This window comes from Lissotriton vulgaris, chromosome 2_1 (assembly GCF_964263255.1).
Source record: "Lissotriton vulgaris chromosome 2_1, aLisVul1.2, whole genome shotgun sequence".
Lineage (NCBI taxonomy): Eukaryota > Metazoa > Chordata > Amphibia > Caudata > Salamandridae > Lissotriton > Lissotriton vulgaris.
Genome location: NC_141687.1, coordinates 813,108,364 through 813,128,242, shown reverse-complemented (window position 1 = coordinate 813,128,242; position 19,879 = coordinate 813,108,364). Strand labels below are relative to the sequence as shown.

At 41.0% G+C, this 19,879-nt stretch overlaps 1 protein-coding gene across 1 annotated transcript in view; it reads right to left on the bottom strand.

Annotated features, from left to right (window-relative positions):
* OSBPL6 (oxysterol binding protein like 6) overlaps positions 1–19,879 on the bottom strand; it is a 699,671-nt gene that overhangs the window by 515,136 nt on the left and 164,656 nt on the right. Inside the window, exon 2 of the mRNA XM_086956201.1 lies at positions 2,986–3,256. Within this exon, the coding sequence (XP_086812327.1) occupies positions 2,986–3,090 (105 nt within the window). The 5' untranslated portion in view covers positions 3,091–3,256. The remainder of the gene's footprint in view (positions 1–2,985; positions 3,257–19,879) is intronic.

Genomic DNA, 19,879 nt, shown 5'->3' with positions numbered 1-19,879 from the left:
CTTTGAGTGAAACAATTGTAGATAAATAGTTATGATAAAATATTTACTTACTTATGCAGTCACTTATATACATATTAAAACGTAGAATAATGTAACTATAAGTAATAGGTAAATTTGTTAAGCAGAACTGAAAAAATATCTATATTTTAAAAAAAAACATAATTATTATACACGTTTATACAAAGCAATACATATATGTAGGTACATTGCTGCAGGGATTCTGCACAAATACAAAACTATGTGTAGAATTGTGGAGCCTTCTTATATAGGGAGTGAGTCATTCTACCACCTTAGTACCCATAAGCCCGGGACCGACTAGCTATAGTTTCTCACTTGCCCTCCTACTCACTCACAGAGGAACAAGTGATTGGACACCCCGGGATTGCATGAAATTTGACTCACACTGTGACGAAGGTTTACCGTATATGGAAACTTCTACAGGGAAGTATCTCTCATGAAAAAGAACCACAAGGGACTGGATTTTGTTAAAACTTTATTTAACAGATTACCCAAGAGTGAAATATTCGGGCCCCACTGACACCTATGCAGACCACCACATTGTCCTGTGACTAATAGGCTAGGAGAACAGCGAGAATAAGAGGCATTCACGGTTGGAGGATACTATCTCAATTGTTTAAATTCAGAACGCTTTGAAGTATTACTTTCAAGTGCCAGAGTATTATTATCACCAGGATTAACAAGAAAAACCAACACAAATATAAGAATAAGAGACAGAATTTTGTTTTGGTCTTGATAAAGATAGGAGCATAAATTAAATACCATCGAAACGCGTTGACGCTGGGTTCACACAATTCAAGGAACAACCTTATCTGATCAAATGTTGAAGAAATTGTAATATTGATTGTAAGGTTTTTTGTATTCACTGTTCCAGAATGTGTATAAGTATTTGACAAGGGGTTAGGTCAAACTACTATATTGTCTCTTTTCCTCTTTCTTTTTATGCTGGTCATGAGAAGTAGTAGGAAAACAAGAGGGGTAGAGTTTTTCTATGTTAGACCTACAATATATATGCATTGCTATAATTTGTTGTATTGATGTGAATTGTTTTTTATATGTCTTTTAAGAATTGTTTTTTGTTTTATATAGAAAGATGTGTATCTTTCATTTTTAACTTTTTGAATAAATATAAATAAATATTCTATTATGAAGTAACAAACTTATTAATTCGACTACTGCATTGATATTTTCATTTTGAAGTCATGGGAATTGTGTTTTTTTCTTTGGTTTAACACCACAGAACACAACATTCCCAACTCTCTCAGGAATCGCGGTTGCAAGACACACCCTTTCGCTAACACTCTTGCACTTGTCCACAATAAGATCTGACAGAGACACAAGCAAATTTAAAATATTTATTTTAACTAACGTGCTCTAGAATGAAGTATACGTGCCACAATAAGCAGATAATGCCCAGAGATCTTCTAATGTATATTTATTCTGCTTCTAGACAAGGGGGGCAGGGGGGGTTAGGCTAAGCTGTCTTTCACTGACAGCTCCTTTTATGATTTACCGATTACTTAATATGCTGACCGTATTTGTGTTATGAATTTTTCTGCTTAATGTGGCACATATACTGTGTTCTAAGTAAATTGAAAATGTGATTGAAGAATAGGAGCAAGAGATAGAGTACACAATCTGATAAGAAATCTTGGGAGCAGAACAATACAACACACTTGCAAACACATGCATACAAAAGAACAAATACATGTTTTTAAGCATTGTTAGAATTACAGTAAAGAATGAGTTGAGGAAAAGATCAGTTGTTCAAAGACACAGGTGATGTGATATTTTGTTACAAATATGTAATTATTGAATAACATATTATTTGACCTTTTCTAACACGCATAGTTTTGTAAACTATGTAAGGGGCTGCCTGTAAACAGCCATTTCAGACTAGCTGTTTACCTGTGTGAAGATAGCTACTCTCCCTGACGCAACAGTAACCTGCTTCTACCTTGCCAAGAGGAGTCCTATTTTTTATTACAGTTTCCCTGAAGCACAGTATAGTGCCCTATCTCTCACCTTTTACCTCAAACCTTGTATGCGAGAGCCTGTTGGAAGGGTAATAAACATACCCAAATTAAGACCAGCAAAGGGAGGTTTTAATCTTGGGAGTATTCCCCAAGGTATGCACTCCTGACATAATGGCAAAATTGCTCATTGCTAGCAGATGCTGGGGTCTATCTGTATTTGCGAGGTACCCGATTAACCCAACAAATTTGTAGGCCCATTGCTAGTTACTGTAGATAGCCAATCCCATATCTGCTATATTTCCCTTGAAATGTATGTACAGTGTATCTTCCTATTTGCCTAAACAATTGGGGATTTTCTCTAAACATGTACCTTTTAAAACTGCCATTTGCACAATATCTATTAAAATGCTTAGTGTTCCATTTCTGTCATCAACTTTCTGCTTTTAATTTTTTGAGTTACTTCCACAAAGAGCAACAGACAGTAGGCGGTATTGGGTTTAATTTTGAAACTTATTTTTTAGGCAACGAAGAGGAAAGTTCACAGGCTTCTCGTGTAATTGTCATTAATAAAAGTTAAGAATTTGCATTAAAAATGTGGAACTTTAAATGCACATTCTGGTTATATGACATCAAAAACACAACATGACCTCACTCCAGCTCCATGACAAGTACTAACTTTGTTTGCATTGCAGTGCTTGACTGAGCAGATACATCTCCATCTCCATCAAACTACATATAGATAAGGTTCTTAGAAAAAATCCACATAAAAAAGATTTAATAATATTTCTAGTACCGACAATGCAAGTACAGCAAAAAAATTCTCATATGGCCAAGATGTCAACATTGGGGATTAAATTGCTTTATGATCCACTAAATATTCACAAAGTAAATTAATGTACACATTACTGTAATCCCAATTCCTGTAAGTGGATAATATATGCATAAACATACATGAAAACATTAATGGTTTTCCAAATGGAGTTCGACGTACCTGCCTACTATCTCTTTGAGAAGATGACGAGGAAGAGCCATTTTTATGAGTTGGAGTAGATAGTTTATGGGTTGGAGAAGTGACTGATTTCTCTTCCGAATTCATGACTCCTGGAGATTTTACTTGTCACAACACTTTTTTACGACCATATCAAATATTTCGAGGGTTCACAAAGAGATAGTTAAATATTTGAATTTAAACATTATTCCACTTCAGATTTTGCATCCTCCACTCGAAAATGGCACTTGGTGGGAAGTATCCAGGGCTACGCCTGCGAGGAAAAGACAACAGGTCAAAATTAAAATGGGCATTGAACACAATACCTGCAGAAGTGGGATGTGCGATATACAGTGTGGATTTACAAAAAATACCTTAAAATAATCCCTTTAAGTGTTCACGGTTATCCACCTCCACTGTAGAAACCATATTTTGACATTTGAGGCAGTATACAATTAAGCTTTCCTAACTTTTTTTTATACAGCAGATGTGAAAGACAAATTTGCAACATCTTTTTCACATGTTGGGGAAGGTAAAAGTATCCAAAGTAAGTGTTTCACCTTCGACTGACCCGAGTGTATTGTCAAATTATGGCAGTATTTTTTTAAAACAGAAAATGTGAAAGGGTGCAGTGCAATAGTTAGCATTTTTTTTTAAATGGCATCATCAAAAGGTTTAATATGCTAATAATGCCAGATTTCAGAGACAGGCAAAATGAGGGGGGAAAAAATGAAACTGTAGTTTTGTCCAGTTTTCTAAATGGTGGTCCATACTTCCTATTTCTTTTTTTTTTGCAGACATCAAACTGGGTGAAATCATAGAATTTCCTCATATTTCTGTGAGGGAAAGTAATAGATTCTGTGGGTATGACAAACTTCCAATCATCCAGCATTCACACAATTCTGTTGATAAAAACCCCACTTGAGTGTATGGCCTTTCATCCAGGACATGACATAACACAAAAAAACACAATTTTGCTTTGAATGTAAATAGATTCTTAGGATGTGGGTAGATGCGCTATCTCCATTGAATTCTGCCCAGCATCCAAGAAAGCTTACCAACGAGAGATATTTTTGAGACCTTGACATGTGTGGGCGTCCAAGGTTCCATGGTCTGTATGGATTCCTATGGGTTTTCTTACCCAAAATAGCCTGCAAATGTCAATTTTTGGGTGAAACCCCAAAATGTACTCACAAATTTGTGAGAGAAAGTTTCAGATTTGTCATAGAGATAACATGCCCTTCCCCCTAGTTTTCAGAAACACCCTGGGCTAGTAGTGTTCCATTACTCCGCCAGTTGTAAAAACGACTTGCGAAGGAGGGAGAAGTTTTTGGGTTTAAAATCCAACACCTTCCCCACTGTCCGCACAGACTGGAGTTGGAATAGTAAATTATACTATTCCAACCTACAGCGCCCACCCTCCGCAAGTCATTGTTACGACTTGCAGGGTAATGGTATGCGGAATTACAATGCGGTCGTTGTAACAACCGCGTTGTAATTCCCTGCGGGGAAAAAGACTAAGTGATAACGAGGTATATTCCAGTGCAGCATATCATGATAGTGAAGTCAAAGACCCCCAAACCTGTGTCGCAAGACGTCATAGATCTGACACCTTCTCTTGCACCTATAGACTGCATCTCTGATGCTCTGAAACAACTGGCAGCCACACTGCAGACACACTCACGCCAGTTTGAGAAGGTCCTGCAAGCGATTCTGGACACTAAAACATTGAGAGTGTTTCCCTGGATGTCAACTTGCTCCAGGCCAACCATTGCAAACTGTTCGACCAGGCAGTTGAAACCGAATCCTCCCTGATTACCCTGAGACCCACAGTGCAGGAGCTGCAGGACCAACTGAAGTCCCTGAGCAAGGAAGTGGGTTCCCTATGTCACAGAGTGGACAACGCTGAGGGGCGCTCCAGGCACAATACCATTCGCCTCCTTGGATTTCCTGAATGATTGGAAGGCCCCAGCATGGAGCTCTTTGTAGAACAATGATTGATGGACACAGTGTTATCCGACAAGGTACCTACGTTCTTTTCGTTGGGAAGGGTGCACCGAATACCTAGCAGCCCTCCCCTTTCCTGGGCGCTCCACCTGCTCCATTATTGCCCAGCTCCTTAATTTCAGAGACTGGGACCTGCCACTTCAGTGTTTTCAGACACAATAATTGCACACCCAAACTTCACAACAGAGGTGCAGCACCAGCGAGTATCCTATGCCAAAGTTAAACAGCATCTCTGTGAAGGGGGATCACTCCAGTATGCTGCTGGAGTGGCTAGCGAGGGAAGACAAACAGCACACCCCAATTGGAGCCATCAGATGTGACAATGGCACCATGGCTTCCACGAAGGCCCAAATTAATGATGCATTTCGAGATTATTGCACACTGTACGGCGTGGTCAAAGCCCCCGATCCCAGGGCAGAAGGATGGCTTTCTGAAAGGCCTTCCTCTGGCTCAGTAACCCCTGCTCCAGAGGGCCAAGTTGGAGGAACCCATTAGCCTGGAAGAGATTGGAGCAGCTATAGCCCAGATAGCCCGTAACAAGACACCAGGTGCAGATGGTCTTCTCGTTGAATACTATGCCACATTTTCCACTCCTCTTACTCTGCCTCTTTTAGAGGTGTCGAACAAAGCTAAATCCACCAGCTAACTTCTAGACTCATAACGCGAGGAGCTGATAGTGGCCGCCCCAACCCTTGTTGTATACAGTCTCCTACACTTTTAACTTTCAGTATTTACTCTTGATTTTATGTTTTAATTTTAATGACTGTTTTAAATGATTTAAATAGTTGTGTTCTACCTCCACTGGCACTGATTGCACAACCAGCACAGCATTAGCTCTATCAGCGGAAACGAGTGATGCTCCAGTCATCCGATCCATTTTGTAGTTGCATGCGAATGCTGTTTTAGAGCGACCTATAAAAATTGGCATGTTAGGGGTTTGCTGAGGAGCCTAGATGAAAAATTTGCACTTTACGGCTTAGTGTCCATGGCTAATTGGCACATGCTATTAGGGTGTATAAGGCCTAATCATTTGGGCATTATTTGGCCTATAGGAGGAATCTGCACTTTATTCCAATATTTGCACAGGCTTTGCATAGCACAGCTAGGGACCTGTATTAAATTTGATTGCACAGTGCATTACTCTAATTTCTGATGGATGGTTGTAGGGTTTCTATGCATAATATGTTGATTCAATGCGATTCTATGTGAAGTCTTTATAAATCCTTAAAGGTCTGCTTCTAAAGTTGAATTGGAGATCAGCCCGATGCTTTATATGAAATGATTCTGACCTAAGTGCATATTGTTTTAATCTTTGATGCCCTTGATTCATATGGCTTTTATGTACAATGGATTGATATTTTTATTATGTTTCATCTATACTTTTATGATCCTTTGAGATCGAAATAAAGTTATGATGACAATGAGAGGATTTTGGGTGTTTTAGGTATAGTGTTGATGTTCATAGAGCATTCAGGATAAGGGAATGTGCAGAGATCCATGCAAGACATGCCACTATGAATTTAGCCGTTTATCGAGTTTTCAGAAAAGCCAAGGGTTGGTAGGGTTCCGTGTGACAACTGAGCCCAAAAACTACACCCATTCCCATAAGAGTGAGACAAAGCACCTCTCTCTCTCTGGACTCTTTGTATCTCCAATTTTGTATCTCTCTGCTGCTCTCTAATTTCCTATCCCTCATTACAGTTTTATTTTAGTTCTGTTTTCTGCTTTGTGAAGTCTCCCTATTTCTCCAATCCAGTTTTCTCATCTCAGTCCCACTCACTTTTTTTAACCCCTTAAACTACTAAGTGCTCCATACTTGTGCGATTCAGCGGCTGCAGCGTTTTCTGCATAATTCTAGATTTAATCCAGTATCTTCTGCATGAGTTTTTTATACCTAATGTTATATTCCATCATGTCCCATTTACTATTTTTCAGCAGCGGCTCCTCCATTATGGCCGAGGAGTGTCGCCCCCTCCCCCCGCCAGCAGCAGCATAAATTGAAACCTAAAATGATAATAAACTAGGGTTATTATATTGTATTTTTCTCTCCCAGGCGAGTCTTGGGGGTGGGTCCATCGGGATGGGGCAGGGGGTAGTCACGGAGGGAGTGTGGTGAGCACTGTGATTCAATGTGCATGACGGTTTGGCCGGTCTAAAGCGCCATGCACACTGAAGCTGTCTTCCAACCCCAGCTGCATTGCTGAGTTTTGCGACTCGCAAATTGGAATTTACAACATTGTCTCAGATACTGTTTGCGATTCCTAATGAGGTGGCAAAATGCCTGCCTCATTAATATTCATGAGGCAGGTGTAATTTGCGATCGCATTGGGAATGGCTAGCACTCCCATGGATGGAGGCCTTTTGGGGTCAGCAGACCACCATGTCTGTGACTTATTTTTTTTAAAAAGCAGTTTTAAAAAAAAAATGCAGCCCGTTTTCCTTAAAGGAAAACGGGATGCATTTAAAAAAGAAAAATGAAACTGCCTGCTCTTAAAAAATATTTTCAATGCCAGTCACAAAGAGGAAGGGGTCCCTAAGGGACCTCTTCCTGTTTGTGAGTGGATTACCACTGCGAGTGGTTTGCGGCTGCAACAAAAGAAGAAATGAATCAAAATTTTGAAAAGATCATTAATTTTCTGGGGCACAGAACAAGAATGTCGCTGCTACCCTTCTAATTGTTTTCTCTATTAAACCAAAGGCCAAAATATAAATCTGAAAAATCTATAACAGGAGCCCCTGTATAAAAAGTGCCAAATATATTTGTTACTTTACACTGTGGATTTGAATAAAGAAAAAATAAAAGGCAATTCTGTGATGGCTTACTGTGCTCTTATAATGTGATAATTTAGCTCTAAATATAAGGGGTGATACGTGGCCAGGTTTATCCATGTCTCTGTGCCAAGCAAAGGCATATATGCCTAAAAGCCTAATTAGGATATTGGGCAGAAGTGAAAAGATACTTCATTGTTTTGCTTGGGAAAATAAAAGGTCCATTTTAAATCCTGTATTGACAATTGCTGATTGCTCTGGCAGAGTTCTATTCTGCAGGCACACCAGTATTACACAGAATGTCTCTGTGGTTTCCCTGCAGTGACATTCAAGCAGGTGATAAAGAGTAAGGAATAGTTTCTTACCTGTAACTCTAGTTCTCTTGTAGGGGTATTTCTGTGATAAGTCATAAGCACTTGAATAGTCCCGGCCGCGTGACAAGAGCACCTCATAGTCCTGGAGTGGCCACGTCAGTGGTGGTTCACAGACATTCTTCACTGGTCTATCCTTCCACATCTCAGTCTGCCATGCAAATCAGACCTAATAACGAAATTCGGAGGGCAGATGGTGCACCCCAATTTTTCATCATTGAATTTAGCAGCTTGGCTCCTGAGTTAGTGCAGTATGGACACTTGAACTTACCTCAGGACTGCATGGACATCCTTAAGAAAGCTAAAAGGCCATCCACACACTCCGCTTATGTGTATAAGTGGAAGAGATTCTGTATCTGGTGTTTATCGAAGAATGAAGTTCCTACTTCTTGTCAGGAAGATATCATCCTTCCATACTTGCTTCATCTCGCACAATCCGGCCTTCAATTTGCTTCCATTAAGGTTCACCTAGAAGCTCTGACTGCTTACAGAAAATGCCCTTCACAAACTTCCTTTTTTTAAATCCCTGTCATTAGAGATTTCTTGGAAGGTTTGAAGAAAGTTTTTACTGCCATCTGACGTGCTTCTGCTCCTTGGGTGCTTAATGTAGTTCTTTCTCGACTGATGCAAAAGCCCTTTGAACCCATTCATAAGGCTGCTCTTCAGCATCTGTCTTAGAAGACAGCTTTCCTGATGGCTAACACGTCTTCCCGCAGGGTAAGCTAAATCCAGGCACTGTGTTGCATAGAACCATACACGGTTTTCCATTCATCTGAAGAGGTCATGAGGACACCTCCAAAATTCCTTCCTAAAGTAATTTCGGATTTCCATGTGAATCAAACTATTTCTCTTCCTACATTTCTTCAGCAGCCTTCTTCTCCTACAGAGAGATCACTTAATTCCCTAGGTGTTAGAAGGGTTTTGAAGTTTTATTTGAACAAAACTAAAGATATAAGGAGATCAGATCAGTTATTTGTGAACTATAGCTCTCTCCCTACTGGTCTAGCGACTTCCAAGCAATCCATCTCCAGGTGGATTGTTTCATGTATTCTACTTTGTTACCAGAAAGCCCACAAAACTCTTGATAGTAAGCCTAGGGCTCACTCTACCAGAGGAAAAGCTGCAATTGCTTCGTAATATACCCATTTCTGAGATTTGTAAGGGTGCTGCCTAGAAGTCAGTCCATACATTCACAAAACACTACTGCCTGGACTCTGATGCCAAGGCAGATATTCAGGTCAGACAGGCTTCCCTTCAGAACCTGTTTGCTTAAATCTGACATGTAAATTCTTTGTTTCTTCCACCTTGTGTGTGTTTATGGGATGGGCTTGCTAGTCTATTCAAGTGCTTATGACTATACACGGAAATCCCCTACAAGAGAAGGAATAGTTTCTTACCTGTAACACCAGTTCTCTGGGTATTTCTGTGATAAGTCATAAGCAACCCTCTCTCCTCCTTTATGGAATAAACAGACATATTTGTCACTTAGAATAGGCATTCACTTCTCTTCGCCTTCAAAAAGAACTGAAGTAACTGCCACTGGCTGTGCATCATGGGATACTGGTTGTCTCTGGAGACACTTAAAGGCACAGCTTCTATTTTCAGACATATAATGGCATCCTATGGGGCTTCTATGTCCAACCATTTCATCTCTACCATGAAAAAAAGTGGTTTGTGAAGGGGAGTTTTCTCTGTTTATTAAACTCCAAAAATGTACAAAATGTAAGTTTGCTGGCTAGTGTAGCCTGGTTAGTTAGGCTACACTATTGTCTTTTTATCTCTTAAGTGTCTTTGCAGGCCTTCCTGAAGAAAGGTGACAAATATCCACTTATGAAGATATATCTAAGGAAGTGCTCCCGGGTCCCAACACGTGGGCTGGACTATTCAAGTGCTTATGACTATACACTGAAATCCACTACAAGAGAACAGAAAGTTTGCAAGGCTGTCAAGAAAGAACTAAAAACGTGGTGACCAACACATAGCATTTAGTTGATTTTTATATGGAAAAAGAAAAAATTTAGATTATTTTTAATACATCTTCGCAGTATGTAGAACCAGCTTCAGAAATTCTGGTGCTATGGGTGAAATTCTCCTGTTCCACCCCATCCTTTATGAAATTCATCTTTTCTCTTTGTTTCCACTGAATTTATTTGAATTTTGGACTCAGTACATCTTGGATTTTAACGTTTTGGCGTGGAATGTATATACAGATGGTGCAAGCTGCATAACATTCAAATTTCTAAAGTACGCCTACAGAGAAGTTGACTCTACTTAAAGCAAAACCTGAAACATGGCCTTAAGCACAGTCAATTAGCAACATAGACTAGACTTACATTTAAAAAGAAAACGTAAAGTTGTATGTCCCTTTAAATTGCCATCATTATCACTCTGTAAGTGAGATATAAGTGTGCACTGCATAATAATGCATAACTGCTTGGTGTGTGGATCTATATACATGTGAAGAACTAAAATGTTTGCCCTACGTGCAACCTAAAAGCTGAGCTCAGCTCAGAGTCATGTTTGTTCAAAACGGAATTTCAAAGTCATAGTTTGACTTAAAATCAATTTTGTTTTTATCCTGCGTTTCTGATGCGTTGTGAAAGACAGTGATAACATGTCTCCAACTTTATCCTGAATCTCTGGAACTGGAAGCTGCTCCAAAGGCAAGGGAAGCTAGCATTCTCCTGACCCACAGTGACAAGGGGTGGGCCAAGACCCGACCAGGAGCACCTATCTGCCATCGGAACCTCTCTCCTGAGTGAAGCAGAATATTGTAACTCCATAGGTCGAGATAATCCTTCAAGAAGAAAGCCAGCAAACCAGCTGTGACTGAGAACCTGGCTGCAAACCTGACTGTAAGTTGTGGGACGCTTTTTCACAACTTGAACCAGTGGCCTGCAGTTAAATAAATCTTTCCTGAAAGAATGGAACTATTCAAACACCGAGAAGAGGATACAGAACTTAGCATATAAGTTCACCTTTATGGACTAGGACAAGATGCTTAGCTAACTATATGTTCATATGACCACACTGGCTGAATTTTCCTGGTTTGCCTATAATGGTGATTTTGATCACAAGTACAGAACTGTGAAAGAGGTGTATCGAACCTCACGGAGACCTGCTTGGCAACTGCTTCAATCCTTGCCCCACTGAAGATTCCCACCTTCAGAAACATTTCTAAAACCTTTGACTGGGATAAACTGCAAATCCATGCTTGATCTAACTCAATCACCAGTAAGTGGCAGAGGATGCTGAAGTCCTATTACTGCACAGAACCTGCCCGCAGTGAACCAACAGCCTATGTTGATGTAGCTCCATTGCAGGTTGACAATGGAAGCTAACACCCACTCAACTAAACACAACTGGACTGGATAGGATTGTTATTCCTATTCTTATCTATGTAATATTGTTTGTTTTTTTAACAGCTCCTGATCCCTTTATAAGATAGTCATCCCTTTGGGGACATTTTCATGATTCAATTTTAATCTTTTCACGTAAATTTGTTGGTTTGGAAACTTTAGCTTTCTTATTTCTTGATAATAAGTTTATTAGTTGGTTTGGGAACTTTAGCTTTCTTATTTCTTAACAATAAAGTTATTTCTGTGTTGTAATTCTTGTAACTTTCTTTGAGGAAGGTCGTGGTGTGTCTTCCAAACTACCAAGGGTAAGGTGGGTCTTCCTCACAGAAACCTGCCAGCTTGTTAGGATTTCTTTTGACTCTGTGGGAGCTCAGCGAAAGCTGACATCAACACTCGTTCCTCAATCTCATTTACTGTTATGAGACATCCCTCCAGATCATGCTAGTCATTTCCATGAGCTGATGTGATAAAAGCAGGAGGAGCACAATAAATGCCACCCATTTTGCAGAAAATGATCTCTCGCTGGATATATTTTTCTCTTCATAAAGAGTTGCAGACATGATAAGCAGGTATGGTTTTACCTCCAGGTATTCTCTAAAAACTCTAGCAATGCTCTCCATATTGTTGACAGGGCTACCAGATAGAGAGGCCAGCGCTGCAGTGCTAACTAGCACGACTGATTCCTATATAAGTAACCTACATGCACACCAATCATTACTAAACACCCACAGATATCATCTGTCTGCTTTATTAGAGGCCCTATGCCACAAAGAAACAGATGCTGCCTCCCCCCCCCTTTTTCGTCCAAATTCAGCCTTCAACCAATGCATTAACTTCTACAAAATACAACTGGATCATACCCAGGAAAATACCTAACACCTCTTACAGAGATGCCTTCCATTTGAAAAATATATGTGTTTCAGCGACACACTTATGGTAGCAAGTGGCAAATGAATACAAACATATGTGTGTTAGGCATAAGCTCAATTTTGTACCTGACCTCTATACACTATTACACATACAGAAGGTGTCTTGACTCAAACTGTTGTACAAGTTCAGCTCCTCCTGATTTAGGATCTCAGGTCTCTGGAAGCACCAATTATATTGTAATGCTACAAATTTCAATTATCCCTGCTTTCATGAGATCTTGGGTTACAGATATCTACAAACGATGTCCCCTTTTGCAAGTTTGCATGCAAGTAAGACTTTGTATAGATAACCCAGAAACGAGCTACCTCTTCTGTCGCCAGCTGACAGTAGTTTTGCTTTTGACCCTCTTCAACGAAACGCTACCTTTTGGCTAGGTTCACTCTATCCCAATACCACATACATACATACATACATACATACATACATACATACATACACACACACACAGAAGTCTTTTAAAGCCCCAAATTTCTTAGAAAGAAAACGTTCACACACTTGTAAATGTCTTAGCTGATGCTAAATCATAATATAGATGGTTTTGGAAGTCAAAGCTACACTTTCAGAGTTATTTCTCTCAATGAAAAATGCACTATAACCATTTTGGCATACTCTGATATGTACAGATATTAAACATGCACCTGTGAAGACCACATAGCATATGAAAACGTAAATATCTTTCGAATATTCACAATGAGTACTCAAGGACAACATTACTCTTTGTGTGAGAAATTTAAAAAGGTATTGCGGTATTCTGGAGAGTAATGGAAAAAATTTTTTTTTTTATGTCTGACATGTGCATGTTGGTGGCATCAAAACAAAAAAGTCCTGGTCATACCAAAAGATACAATATAAAGGTAGGCTGTCTGCGTTATGTAGCAAATGAACTATACATTGTAAGACAGTAGCAGATAAAATTTGAAACAAATCTTGGCAGAAGTTTGCTTCTGGGACAGGGTAATGCAAAAAAACAAACAGATGCAGGGAAATGGGTAACGTGAAAAAATGTCATAATAAATCAATCCATCAATCAGGGTATGAGGGTCTCAAGGCGCTGTGGAGGGGAGGGAGACAGGGAGGGTGAGAATTTCAGCGGATCATATTAAGTGCTGAGTTCATCCGAAGAGCCAGGTCTTGAGGTCCTTCCTAAATTGTGTCAGCGAGGGAATTTCCTGAGGTGGATGGGCAGGATGTTCCATGTCTCATAGGCAATGTAGGAGAAGGACATTCCTCCAGTTCAGGGCTTGCAGATTTGTGGGACGGTTGCCAGGGAAAGCTGGGCGGAGCAGAGGTGTCTGTTTGGTACGTGGAATGTGAGGCGGTGATTCAGGTATGCACATCTGGCATTGAGAAGGGCCTTGTATGCGTGGGTGAGAAGTTTAAAGGTTATTCTTCTGTCGATTGGGAGGCAGTGGAAGTCGCAGAGGTGTTGAGTGATGTGGTTGGGACCGGGGATGTTGCGGATTAGTCTTGCTGCAGCATTCTGGACATTCTGGAGTCTTCATAGGAGTTTCTGGGTGACACAGGTGTAGAGTGCGTTGCTGTAGTCTAGTCTGTTTTGATGAGGACATGGTTGACTGTCTTCCTGGATTTGGTGGGGATCTATCTGAAGGTCTTTTGAAGCAGGCGGAGTGTGTTTAAGCAGACCGAGGAGACAGGGTTTATCTTGGGGGCCATTAGGAGCGAGGAGTCCAGCATGATGCCGAGGTTTCTTGCGTGGTTCCTGGGGGTAGGGAGACTTCCTAGAGCAGAGGGCCACCAGGAGTCGTTCTGCCAGTGAGGGAGGAGTGAATCCAGTTGAGAGCCTTGTCTCAGATACCAGCATCAAGGAGTCTTGTTGCTAGGGTGCAGTGGGAGACAGTGTCAAAGGCCGCCGAGAGGTCCAGTAGGACAAGGGTTGCGGTTTCGGCCTGGTTGAGGAGGGAGCGGGTGTCATCAGTGGCAGCAGAGGGGGCAGTCTTGTGCTATGATCGCTTCGCATCCGGATTAGGAGATGTCCAGGACGTGGTTGTTTAGTTAAAGTCAGCGAGTTGGGCGTTGAGGGCTTTTTCAATACTTTGACTGGGCAGGGGAGCAGGGAGAAGGGCATGAAGTCCTTGAGGCCCGTCGGGTCCGTGGAGGGTTTCTTCAGAAGGGAGTTGAGCTTGGCATGTTTCCAGTCATTGGGGAAGGTGGCAGTCTCATGAGAGCAGTTGATGGTTCAGCTTAGCTCAGGTGCGATGGCGGAGGAGGCTCTGTGGAAGATGGGGTGCACGCAGGGGTCCAAAGGTGCTCCGGAGTGGTGGATGTTTTTTTTGGTCTTTATGGTGTCGTCTGTGGTGAGTGGGGACCAGCTGTGCAGTTGGTCGAGGGGGTCGGCATCAGTTGTGGTGGTTGCTGGCGCAGCAGGGTGGTCCTGGGTGTCAAAGTTTTTGTAGAGAGTCTTGATCTTGTGGTAGAAGAAGATGCCGAGTCTGTTGCAGAGGTCTTGGGAGGGTGGGACGTCTGTGGCCTTGTGGAGTTTGGCGAACTCCTTGATGATGATGATGCTGCAGAGTTCTTTGCCATTGTGTGTGTTATTGGTGATTCTGTCTTAGAGTGCCTTCTTCTTTTTGGTTTTGATGAGGTGGTGGTGTGATGTGGTGGCTGGTTTGAAGGCTACATGAGTTTTGCTGTTTTTTTTGTTCTTCTATGTCTTCTCGAGCTGTCTACAGGTGCGTCTGGACTCAAAGAATGGGGGTAACTAGCTGGCTTTCTTGACATGTTGCTTGCCTGTGGCTTTCTTGAGGGGGGCAAGGGTGTCGACGCAGTTTGCGATCCATTGGTGGAAATTGCATGCTGTAGTGTTGATGTCTGAGGATATTGATGGTGATGAGTCGTTGAGGAAGGTAGTGAGTTGATCTTCTGTCACTCTGTTCCATCTTCTGTGGGGTAAACGGTGGAAGTGCTGATGTACGGTGGGTTTATTGAAAGAGATGTGGATACAGTGGTTGTTGGTCCAGAGCACTTAAATGGTGTGGCTTACTAAAAAGACATTAAAGAAGAAAAGTCGAAATAAAACTGACATACGAAAAGACTGTGCATATTTTTTTTTTTTAAATACTCCAGTAGAAAAGACTGATACTTGCAATACAAACGCATCCAATTCTTGGTCAGAGACTGCGTTATGTCATAAAAGTGGTAAAGTATATGCTTGGAAAGCAATTTCGTTTTTCAATTGGAAAAAAACTTGGAGTTGTAGGAGGGTAGCCTCGACTCTGCTACAAGAGAAACTTTTTTGCTTAGAAAATGGTGTGAATTAAGTGTTTTTAAAGAAGTCTGCATTCATCTAATATTAGAAGCAACCTGTGGAATAACAAGTACAGCGGTGAAGTTCTTCCCTATGGGGAGATCTTCTCAGCAAACTAGTCTAATTTAAATTACAATATTATTTGTAATTCATTCTAATAAAACTTGTAATTAATTAATTCTGTATTCATTTCTTTAATGTTATACGCTTAAGGCAGCCTCTTAATAGGTTTCTAGTAATGCTCTGTTTGCAGTTTTATTGCTGTTAACCGTACCATGTTCAAAAGCAAAAATATTTTTACTCCATCCTCATTTTTTGTGATTATAGAGAACGTATCTCCCTCTGCCTTTTTTCCTGTTACATTTTAAGCACATCAAAGAACTTATTACCATTCTTTTCAACCCACCAAATTATCCGCTAGCACTGTTAAATGTGTTATTGAAGTCATATAATTTGGAAACAAGGATACAAAAAGCCAGCATGATTTACTTAGGATAAACAATTTAAATGTATTTAAATAAATACTTTCATTATCCAAAAATGCGATGTGCTACATTTCTTATTTACAGGATTCATTAACATACTGAAAATAATATATATATATATTTTTTTTTCAAGATTACTCACTTAAGGTAGCAAATATGTTTCTAAAAGAACTACAGAGTGTATTGATTACATTTGCTTGGTCATTTCGAACACAGAGCATTATCCCTATCAAAAACAGGTTAAACCAATCTGATAACTGCTCAAAAAAGAGGTTACAACTAAGGGTGGGCAGAACTCATGATGTTCTCCTCAGTGGAATTCCACGGAGTTACATGAAAACTCTGCAAGAGTCCATGGAGTTCTGTGAACGGGCAGAATTAGAAACGTTGGACTGATTCTTGAGTTGAGTTTGCTGCTGCTCGAGTAGATTTTCTACTCGAGCAACGCAGGCAGTCGTGACCACAAATGGTTGCCACCGCCTGCGTTGGCGAAATCGTGTTGAGTGCCCTCCTAACGACTGAAAATAATGATAGGCGAGACTAAATCTCACTCACGCTTGCCAACTTACGATTGGTGAGCTGTGCAAAAAAAAAACAGAGTGGATGGTGAAATTTGGCCAGAACTCTGCATTACATGGTTAACGCGGAGTGGCCCAATCTCTGCCAACTCCACTGGTGGAATTTATCGCCCATCCCTAGTTACAACCAATTTCACTTTAGCATCCCTGTGCAACTTTTTTAAAAACTCATGACTGAATTATGCAAAACAACCACAAATTGTACGATTCACAGTCCATTACAAATAATGCTCCTGTTTGTACTGAATAAATGAATATAAAATATATATTGGTAGAAGAACCATGGGAAAATCAGCACAGTCATCCAAATGTGTTCCCGCAGCAGCAAAAGAAGGATTATGTACAAAAACATAAATAATGGCACAAATAATTCTCTTTCTCTAAAAATTAAAAACAGTCTACTAGTCCTTATGTTCCCATCTATAGGATCATGGGGCCGTATTATGGCAAGTGCCCGGGGGTGTAAGGGCATGTGCGCCCGCTCTGTATGCCCCGGGGGCATTTTGGGATTACAGAATGGCTGCAGATGCTTATGCGTCCCTTTCTGTAATACAGATATCGCTGGCACATATGTAGTGTCAGAGCTATAACCTCTGCATAGAGGCGTGGCCCCATGCAAATGAGGGAATCCCTTTGCCTCTGCACCCGTGCTGTATTATAGACACTAACGCAGAGGCAAAAAAGCATTCAGTGCGCCCCCTGATGGCAGCCTTTTGGAGGAGGGGAAGGGGGTCCTATTGATCCCTCCAACATCCCCTTCCAGGCGGGTGCAGTCACTCACTGCACCAGCCTGCAAGTGGATCTCTCTTCCCTCTTAAAATTGCAGATGGGTTGCCACCCATCAGACGCTCAGTTTTTCACTAGAATGCGCTGCCTCCAAGGCAGTACGACTTCTCAGCTGCCCTGGTGTCAGAGCATTCAATGTAATAGGGTGCATTTTCCCTGTTTGTGCCATGTGCATCTGTTTTAAGGTGCCCTGGGGCACAAACAGGAAACGTGCGCCCAATGTGTAATAGGCCCCTGGTAGGCTCATCAGCAGGACAGGTAATGAGTGAGAATCTGGACGTAACTAAAACAAAGAAATAGGAATAGTAATAATGATAAGAACGATAAGAATGGTACAAAGTTATTATAGAAAAACGTACAGATTTTAAAGAGCCTGAATACGCAACATATACAAGATAAGAAATATGCATTTTTATTTTAGAATAATGGATATGGACAGGGTGTTGAGAAATTTTGCTTGTGGAGCCATCAAAAATATTGACAGTGGAAAATAAATAGTTATGTGTTTTCTGAAGGGGTGGTCAATGTGTTTCCTCCTACTCCCTTTGTTATACTGAGAAGACCTTACAGTGTTACTCTAGTTGCAAAATGGAAAAGAGTCATAAATCTAGGACTAGGTAAATGCTTGGATATAATGGCAAACAAGGGAACTGAGGCAGAGTGAGATGAAGTGATTTGCCCAATAATTACATAAAGTGGAGAAGGAAGGAATGTGAGAGGACTTGTTGATCTCCATTAGGGAATCTTGACACTAGACAGTAAACATACTATTGATTTATTTACAGTAACATTTTGGAAAATCAAGTACATTTGTCAAATCATTTCACTAGATGGTTCCACAGAAGAAGCTAAAGTTAGAAAGGGAGCAACGATGAAGTTAGAATAGTGGTATATCTGAACTCTGCTGTAGTCAGAACTTGAACATAACAAAACCTCTGGCATATTCAGAGCTCTACTGTGATAGGAAAAATCTGCTCTTGACAGAAGCCTATTCAAAGTCTGAGAATATTCAAATATTTGACAGTAACAGAATTCTGTTATGCTTCAAATTTGGTAAAATCAGAAATGCAGCATAATCAGAAGCTTGGTGGAATCCAAACCATATGTGAACCATGTCAAAATATCACCTCACTGCATGGCATCAAATACGGCAAGTAGAATTATATATAGGGCACATAGATTTAGGAAGCAGTTGTCTTATGGACAAGTACAGCTTTTATAAAATTCCACACCCTGTTCTTAAGTTCCTTATCACTCAGCATAGTTCCAGATCATCTATAAATAGCAGATTTGTTTGGCATCTAGCGGTTGAACTAGTCCCTGGAGGTCAACATATAAAATTGCCTAAGTTCAACAATACAGACTCATGTATGGGACGACTTAACTAACGAGCCACCGACCCACTTAATAGTGCAATACCTGCAGGTTATGGGACCAGGTAGGCATTTGATACACTGGCTGGCAGAATCGCTGCAAACCCACACCGCACCTTCACATGCAGACCTGTGTGCCCACTAGGAGGCTGACTTTATCCACCTCTGCGCAGACGGGGAATGGGCTTCAATTCTGGGGAGCAGTACTAATATACCACGCAATACGAGGTTTTGCCTGATACAGTTTTATATTGTACACAGGGCCTACCTCACCCCTGACAAAATCAACCACTATTTCCACCGCATGGACGATGCCTACCCCCAATCTTCCCTGGTAGATGCAGACCTGCTCTATATGTTGTGGTCTTGCCCCTCTCTTGATACTTAGTGGCATGATGTCACGATCTGGCAATCATCTGGCACAGAGTGCCTCGCATTACATAAATGGGAAACATGCATACAGAGTCTGTTCCACAGGGACAAAAAGACTAGGGTAACCTCCAGTTTTCTCGATTTGGGCTTTCCGATGGCAAAATGCTTCATCACCTGTAGGTGGAAGTCACCTGAGCCCCCTTCACTACAGGCATTGATGCAGTCCTTCCTTCTGTGAGTACGGGTGGAAAGTGTAGCGTTGCACAGGGAGGATATGTCATAGCCTCCAACTGGGACACCATGCTGTCAGATCTCCAGACTCTCACACAGGAGAATGATGGAAGCGGTTCAGGCTTATAGGAAAACTGAGATGACGCATTGGATGGGCGCTACACACACTAACTAGCGGTTTCACATGCTGATCCGTCTTTCTTCTTGCCACAGCCCATTTAGGTTGTATTTCATTTTCCATATCATCTGGTGTAGAGAGATACTTTATTGGTCAGTGTGGGTTGGGAGCAGGGGGATGCAGCGGGATCTGAAGTTACAGGCTCCTATTGTTTTGTTCTCATATAATGGAATCTTTTATCCCCTATTGCAAA